Source organism: Hippocampus comes, unplaced genomic scaffold, assembly GCF_001891065.2.
Source record: "Hippocampus comes isolate QL1 unplaced genomic scaffold, H_comes_QL1_v1.1 scaffold158, whole genome shotgun sequence".
NCBI classification, from domain to species: domain Eukaryota; kingdom Metazoa; phylum Chordata; class Actinopteri; order Syngnathiformes; family Syngnathidae; genus Hippocampus; species Hippocampus comes.
The window spans coordinates 872,866-881,462 of record NW_017805548.1 but is presented as its reverse complement, the minus strand read 5'-3'; the positions used below and the strand labels follow the sequence as shown (position 1 = coordinate 881,462).

General features: G+C 40.7%; 1 protein-coding gene across 4 annotated transcripts in view; it reads right to left on the bottom strand.

Annotated features, from left to right (window-relative positions):
• The window catches only part of sh3pxd2aa (SH3 and PX domains 2Aa), a 100,402-nt gene that overhangs the window by 68,386 nt on the left and 23,419 nt on the right, over nt 1–8,597 (bottom strand). For all 4 annotated transcript variants that reach the window (XM_019879771.1, XM_019879772.1, XM_019879773.1 and 1 more), the window contains exons 3-4: nt 2,377–2,452; nt 1,315–1,391 (exon numbers count right to left, since the gene is read on the bottom strand). In XM_019879771.1, coding sequence (XP_019735330.1) covers nt 1,315–1,391; nt 2,377–2,452 — 153 coding nt within the window. The remainder of the gene's footprint in view (nt 1–1,314; nt 1,392–2,376; nt 2,453–8,597) is intronic.

Genomic DNA, 8,597 nt, shown 5'->3' with positions numbered 1-8,597 from the left:
CGAGCCCCCCCCCCCCGCAAAAAAAATAATAAATAAATAATAATAATAATAATAATAATAATAATAATAATAATAATAATACAAAAGAGCCCATTATTCACATTCGCAATGCACAATGCACTCACACTGGATTCTCTCTCTGTATGCCCTCCCCCCACAAACATACATAAACGAGAACACACACACACACACACACACAAACAACATGAAGCTTTATGAATGTGGTATGCCACGGCAGGCTTTGTAGGTAAATTAAAGACATGGCTTTAGTTTAAGAGGCGCTGTAGGCAGCGAACGTCTGATGCAGGTAAAGAAATATTGTGTGCTTGCCATCCCAAATCTTGACACGTCTGATTAGGTACTGTCAGGTTTATTTGCATTCACTTCGTTTCACTACGAGGTTTCTCGCCTGCACCGTGACTGCCATGGCAAATGTTTTGACACTTTCACGGCAATCACTACTGACCTCCAATCCTTCAAATCATTTCTTAAAACTAACCTGTTCCGCAATGCTTTTAACATGTTTTAATCTCTTTTACCCATTTTAGCTTTGTTTCCTTTTAAAAATGTGTTTATTTTAAAACGTGTATATTTTATTTTAACGTGTACAATTTTACCACGTGTTGTAAATTATTGTCAAGTGTCTGAGTACTATGAAAAGCATTGTCAAATAGAATGTATTATTATAATAATAATAATAATAACTTGTCCTCGTTGGCCTCAAATCGTGGTCGCCAGGAACATATTGTAAATGTAGCCGTAACGACAGCAAAAGATGATTAAATGTGGTCTAAAAACAGTCAGCCTTGGCCAACTAAACAGTGCATTATACAATATTTGCATTATTGATGCTTTATTGATTAATTCTGTTTTGCAACTGTCTATTGTTGACACTTGTGCAGTCGTATCAGTGTAAACACAGCCATATTGGTTATGTGTCGCTTGAAATGCACATGGTTAAAAAATAGGATTTTGTGGACTAAATCGGCAGTTGGACCCACATTGTAAAGCCAGCCTAAATGTTTTAAGCACACACCTGTGTACAGGTGTGAACATACTGCAGATGAATCTTACATTACACATTCTCAGAACAGCATGAAATGTTAAAGCTGTGTAAAATGTCAGAGCACCTTCAAAACTCTGTAATAATTGCTGCTAGAGTCCCATGACTAGAACTTTGTCCAAACCACATGTCCTATGTCTGAAGCATGTGAAAGGACAAGAAAGCCATGACCTTTGACCTCACATAGACTGTTGATACTCCCCAGAGCCAGAGGGGGAAACCGAAGGATGTTTACAAAAAGGTTTCTTTACCCTGCAGTAGTCGTCAATGAAACGCAGTCGCTTCATAGCCACGTCTCGCACATGACTCCTTCGGAAGAGGATTTTGCCTGCATGAGAGCAAAGGGAGCAAAATCACGGCAGATCAGGAGACAGTTGGCATTTTAACCAAGGAAAGATAAAGGTTTAGACAAATGATCAACCACTTAGCCCAAAAAAATTGAGCAAATTAAATCAGGTTTGGCTGAGAGGATGTTTTGAAGTGCATGTAAAACTCCGGCCCCCCAGGAGATGTCAGCAAGGTTTGGTTCTGGGCCCATATGGTCACAACAATATTTACTCCCACGTGAATGCAAAATGAAGTTAAACAATTGCCTGTACAGTTCATCAAGGTTTTATGATGGCAGCAGTTTGGGCTTTGGAACACTTTATTCCAAACACCATATAATTTATCTAACTCATGTCATGGAAGAGATTATGATCACATTTCTACCACTGTATTTGCTGCCATGACTGAGTTTAAGTCAACACTGTCGCCGAGTCTTGACTGCAGGCTTTAAACAGAGTGTTTACCAAAACACACAGGAACCATAATTTTAATTCCCTAAGAGTTAAAGAAATCAACATGATAAACTTACGGTAGTACGCAGAGATGCACCCAACGCAATACATCAGTGTAATAAGCAGAGCCGGTGAAATGCCCTCGACAACTAAACCACCACAAGCGCAATATTGATCACTGCCACTCTCCTGTGGGTTGGCATGAGCCTGAATGTCGGGCGGCGACTTACAAGAGAGGAGACAAGCATGTGCGGCGTGCCTTGGATCAATGCAAGGAAGTGTACACAGACACACAAATCCATGCGATTAAATGACCCATGCATGCATAACCAGACGCTCGGTAAGCGAGCCTCAAAAAGATGAATATGGCAGAGCGACAAAATCACTCGAGATGAGAAAGTCATGGGCAGCATCCTGTCAGCAGTGATTCGAACCTACACATGTGCAGATCAAACAAGCATCGGTACGGGCTCATATTGACGCATTGCGCATGCATTATTAATATGGGAGTCTGTTCAGAGAGCAGGCTATTACCTGGCAGAAATGGAATAATCCTCTTCTTTGGATCTTTTTGTCCACCCTCAATTGGAAACTTGTCAAGTAGTTGCATCTGTGAAGAAGAAACCAAAAGAGACATTTTCGCAGGGGTCTATGGCAGAAGATCAAGTCCTGGAAAAGATGAATTAAGTTTAGCATAAACCAGTGCAAACTTCACCTACATGCAGTGTTATTGCATGAAGGATTATGACCATTGATCATAAAATAACCGGAATGAGAGGAATATCCTATTCCAAATACATCTACGAAAGCAAGCTGACAACTCAAGGGAGCAATGTCATGATTCCTCATGATTCCCCAGTAATGGTTCTTCATTTTGGTAGCGTATTTTTAAAATGTAGCTTTTATACATAAAAGAAAAAAAAATGTATGGTTTTTTTTTTTTTTTTTCAGAGATGACCTTGACAAAAGATGTCGATTTTAATCAACCGTGGAACATACACATATTCATTTGAACGGCACATGTCTGTGTTCTTCCACACAATTAGAGCAGCATTGGCAAAAAGGAAAAGTAACAGATGTTTGTGGGAGTTAAACAAGCTGTCATTTAATCAAAATGCTCAGCGACACGAACGTACTGAGAGAAGTGCTGACGCTGAAGTTGGAGGTGCAGTGAGAAAGAATGGCGAATGATGAGTGACAAAAAAAAAAAAAGATGCCGCAGAGGTCAGTGGATGCAAATGAGTGAGTCAGGCCTTATTGTGTTTACACAGTTTGACCGCTTCGATAAATCATTTAAAGGAGACATGATTAGCATCCATCCATCCACTTTTCCGATCCGCTTATCCTCACAAGGGGTGCAGGGGGGGTGCTGGAGCCTATCCCAGCCGTATCCGGGCAGTAGGCGGGGGACACCCTGAACTGGTTGTCGGCCAATCGCAGGGCACACACAGACAAAGAACCATCCACGCTCACACTCACACACCACAATTTAGAGTGTTCAATAAGCCTGCCATGCATGTTTTTGGAAACATTTTGGAAAGCGGAGTACCCGGAGAAAACCCACGCAGGCACGGGGAGAACATGCAAACTCCACACAGGGAGGCCGGAGTTGGAATTGAATCCGGTGCCTCTGCACTGTGAGGTCAATGCGCTAACCACTGGACCACCGACATGATTAGCAACCCCCCCACCCCCCCAAAAAAACAGCAACACAGAGGGTAAATAATGTGTATAATTAAATTTAAAAAAAAACACGAAATAAATGGATGTGCTCTGTACATGTTTGTGTGAAAATCACGTTTTTTATAGCATTTGATAGTTTGAACCAGGCTGGACATCCCTCCATACATTATACGAGCTGCTCATCCTCACGAGGGTCCGCGGGGGTGCTGGAGCCTTTCCCAGCTCTTTTTCGGGCACTAGGCAGGATAGACCCTGAACTGGTTGCCAGCCAATGGGCATTATACACACAGGAACAAAATAAAAATATTCACGCTCACACCAAGGGTCAATTTCGAGTATTTCATTAACCTGCCATGCATGTTTTTGAAACGTGTGAGGAAACCGGAGTACCCGGAGAAAACCCACGCAGGCACGGGGAGAACATGAAAATTACACACAGGAAGGCCAGCGCTGGAATCTGCACTGCGAGGCAAACATGCTAACCAGTCCCCACCATACCCCCCCTACTCATTGCATTATCATAATGCATTATCATAATACACTGAGTACACGCCTTTTTTAAAAAGGTGTTTGGTTTATCGTTAAATTGAAGAGTTTCTTTGACGTTTTCATTGTTGTGTTGACTTCTTATTTATGATTAAGTACTATAAGTTAAAATAAAATTACTGTATTTTCATTCAGACTTTTTTCTCCGGGTCCTTATTTTCAATTGTTAAAAAAAAAAAAAAAAAAAAAATCTATATGTATGGATATCGACCAATATGAAATATTGTTTCATGGTACCTTTATTGTCTCATGGTACCAAAGGTACCATGAGACAATAGATCATTGACACTAATGAATAGGCCTCAACAAATAAATTACTAAACGAGCTGCTAATTTGAATCATCTCCAGCATGTATCGTATAGTTTTGATGGGAATGCTGGTAGGCAGGTGTTTTGATTTTCTCTGTCATGTATTGATTACCCCCTCACTCCTCATAAGGCTTGACAGGTCAGCTTTTGGCCCACATCAGCTCCTATCAAATGAATATTTTTAATCAACCTCTTATTTTGACGAAGCCACATTTGACACACCACCTCCTCCTTTCCTCTCTTACTTGAAATCTTCAACGAATTATTCAAAACAGTCTTGGCCAGCAAGTTCAAGCTTGTCCTCTATACAGTATCTCGTCACAGTCGACAGATTTCTGCATCCAGCCAGGCATCATGTGGATCATAGAAAAGAACAGGTGGGCCTACTTGATCAGGTGACAAACTACTAGGACAGCCTTTCGACATGCTCAACCACAAAGTTTTTCCTGAACAGCAAACACACCATGAATATTCTATAAACAAAAGCATTACTACAGATGGTGATTAACTTTGTTTTATCCCCATCAGCAATCCAAAATTTGAGAAAAAAAAAAGACACTCTTGCCAAATGGTTGCTCTAGTTCTAAAAACCTAACTTCACTGTCTCCTTGGTAACCAGCCCAGTGAGGATGTGAGAAAGAGTTGCGAAGCCATGTGATTGGACGATCCTGCAGAGCTCTGGACCACTGATATAAATGTTGTGAGTCAGGCCGTTAAAAAAAAAGAAAAATAAAAGAGAAAAGAAAGACAACAACAAACAAGAGGAATAAGAATTATCTCCTTTCAGTGAGACAACATGTTATCTGGCGCAATTTCATGTGTTGCTGTTTGTTTAATACATGTATGTGTGCGTTCGCTGATAATCTCTCAGTCATTAAGATTCAAATGCTGGAATGATCAAATCAAAAACAAAAGAGCAGTTTTAATTGGTCTCAACACGAATGCTATGTATCACAATGAGCTTTTATTTTGACTGCGTTGAAGGGGGCTGACACTTAATGCCTGTGGGAGGAGGCTACATTAAACTAGCAGACCGCATATTTGGTTTCACAACACTTTGGCAATCATCATCTAAAAAGTAAACATTTGTCATCAAAACATGCCTCTCACAATTATCAAAACGAACACCATTCCAACACATTCATCCGATGAAACTATCGTAGTGCTTTATATGATGTAATTAATAGTGAACTCAAAATGTAGCATATATGAAGTAAACAGCATGATTTGGAGTGAAATTCAACCGTATAGACCTGAGCACAAGTACTGGACTCTTTTCAGAGCGAGACAAACAGCAGCTCCTTGTTCATCCCATGCACATGCGCTAAGAATAGAGCGGCCATATAAGGAGCTGTGAACGTCTGTTGGCATCAACTCAGGGATGCCGCGCAGTCCTTGGGCAGCAGATTGATTCCTTGACTTCCTCCTGGTGGTCATGTGACCGCAAGGGTTTACCCCAGACTTAGCAGTAGCGGGGCAAACTCGAATGGAAAAAAAAACACGAGTGTTCAACCTCTGGAACAACTCATGACCAGCGGGACACGGCCCCCCATGTGATTTTCAGTCATTCAAACAGAGGACAGCCGCACGCCCATGCTCGCTGGGCGGGGCATGGCAGGAGGAAGTTATTTCTCTGGCTGTCCGCAGAAACAGTACGCAGTTAATGATAAACCGGTGTTGTTCCCCCACAAGATCAAGCCCTTTAATCAGAGCCATTATTTAAGGAAAGCTTTAATTTACAGGGACAAAAATATAGAAAGGTTATTCAAAGAAAAAAAAAAGTTTGCTTAACATCCATTACTGTCTGTCTAGCAGTACAGTATTTGGTTTGTGGGAAATTTATAGAATAACTTGAAAGGTAAGCCTTTTCTTTTAATCACTCAGTTGTACTTTTCAAATATAGAGTGGAAACCCCGGCAGCCCATTTGGTCACTGGACTTTGCTTATCATCTCATGGTATGTTAACAATCCACGGGCGCAACACACATATTAAATTCAGCTTTGGGGGTTGGGGGAGGGGGCTTGGATCGGATTTATCTGGGAGGAAATTTCAAGGTATTGCTTGATGGGCATTTGTGCTATGCCTCACAGCTGATCATCTAAAATCGATTCGTGATGGAATAAATCCTCAGATGAGTTGGTTGGTTTCATTACACTTTACACCAATGTTATGCTTTGGAAAACATCATCACTATGTAATCGAGTGTACGCCACAGCACAATATTTGGTAGTGCAAAACAACAGGCAACCACTGAATATGTGCAGCTGTCAAAGGTCAAAATGTTGCAACTTACTGTTTTGCCATGCCAGTTCTGCATGGGAAATGATAACATATTTGACCCAATACTCAACAATGATCTATGTTAACAGTAATAAGAATTTATTTTAAGACAATTACCATGCAACCCTCTCAGGATGTCAATGCTATTCACACATACAGTAGCTAGGGAGTTGTGTTAGGATACATAACAAAATGCATCTTATCTTTCTTGTGGGAGGTTCTCAGTGGTTGAAGTCATCTAAAAATATAAGGTCTGTTGAAGATATGTCAACACCGAAGGGTGTTTTGCCCCGTCTAGTGATTCCGAGTTTGTGTACTTTCAAAAGACAACAGGTGCAGCAAGTTATATCTGTCTTCAACCCTTCACTTGTGGACCACAATCCAAGGCTGGAGAGCATTTTGTGACATATGGAATCAGGGGACAGGCTTCAACTGGAAAAGATTCGTCATAGAATTGGATCCTGTTTCCCCCACGGGCTGATTCCAGCTCATGTTAAAACCAGCAGATGGTATTTGAAGCCGTATGGTTGTGGAAAAGAGGAGAAAAAAGGATTTTGTTTTTTTTCTGAAACACCAATCTGATAGTGTTGTTGGTGACATTTTAACATATTCTCTTATTTAAGTGTGTGCCTGAAAAATGCATCATTTAAAGGATATTTCCATTTGAAGCTTTTCACACTAAAATTTAGTTTAGGTGGCAATTTGCCTAAGACAAAAAAAGGCATCTTCTACACAAAATCTGTTATTGTCATTAAATATGACTACAACTATTTTTTATTTATATCCAACCAAACCAGTATCCATTTGTGCAGCAATTTTCAACCACTTATTTCTGTTGAGGGTCCCGGAGAAGATGGAAGCTCTCTCAGCTTTGTGCAAATGGGAGACAACAGCATAGATTGGTCAGCAGTCCTCTTTCTATGCGTATACAGGTAAGTATTCTCCAATAAGGAATCATATTTGCGTTGTCCATTCTTTCCTTATAACAGAATTTCCGTATGTGGGAAAGGACTATGATACTTGTCCTTTATGAACATGCAAGTATGTTAACAAATACATGTGTAACAACACAAGCAATAAAATGCCAAAATATAATGTCCAAAAACTGTTTATAACACAAAACTGCAGCAATACAGTACAGGTATATTAACAGAATACAGTATCACAGTAAGTAAGACGTGTCACAAAATTAGGACTATTTGTTCCAAAATGACGAGTAACATACCTGGCGGCTTTTCTTTGCACTCACTCACTGTCTCTAATTTTAGCTCCCCTCGATCACCACCCAAGACAGCGTTAATCAGCTGATGTCGTGCAACGAACAGCGTTGCTCAGCTGATGTCGTGCAACGAACTTTTGAAACCAGCCACGGGACGCTTCGAAGTCTTCGATGTTCATCGTTAGCGCTATGGAACTCGCCTTCTCTCTAATTAGCAGTCCAGTTAGCGGAAGGTTTTTAGCACGATAACAGGTAGAGCATTCCAGAAAACGTTTGTTTATTGGACTGTCCGTCGAGCCACAAGGAATTTACTGTGAGCAGCGAATCGGATGCATTCCACTCTCTTCCACAGTCATTACCGTTCCTCTTCATTTGGATGCCACGATCTACAGGACGTAAATGTAAATGAATGAAATAAAAAAATAGTTCACGATTTTAGCTAAACTGATGCCAATAGAGTCACTTACATGTCGCTGTTTTGGATCCAATGAGAGTAAATGGCGGCGTGGACACAGTTATTCCGTAGTATCGAGCGGGACTCGCTTGAGTTTGCGCAACTGCGAGCTTCCGTATGGATTCCGGGTACTATCGTAGTCGAAATTTTAATACATAAGTTTTTATTCCGGGTGAGGTTAATTTCCATTTGACAGAAGTCCGAAGGTGGGAATACTTACTGGTATGTGTGTGTGTGTGTGTGTGTGTATATATATATATATA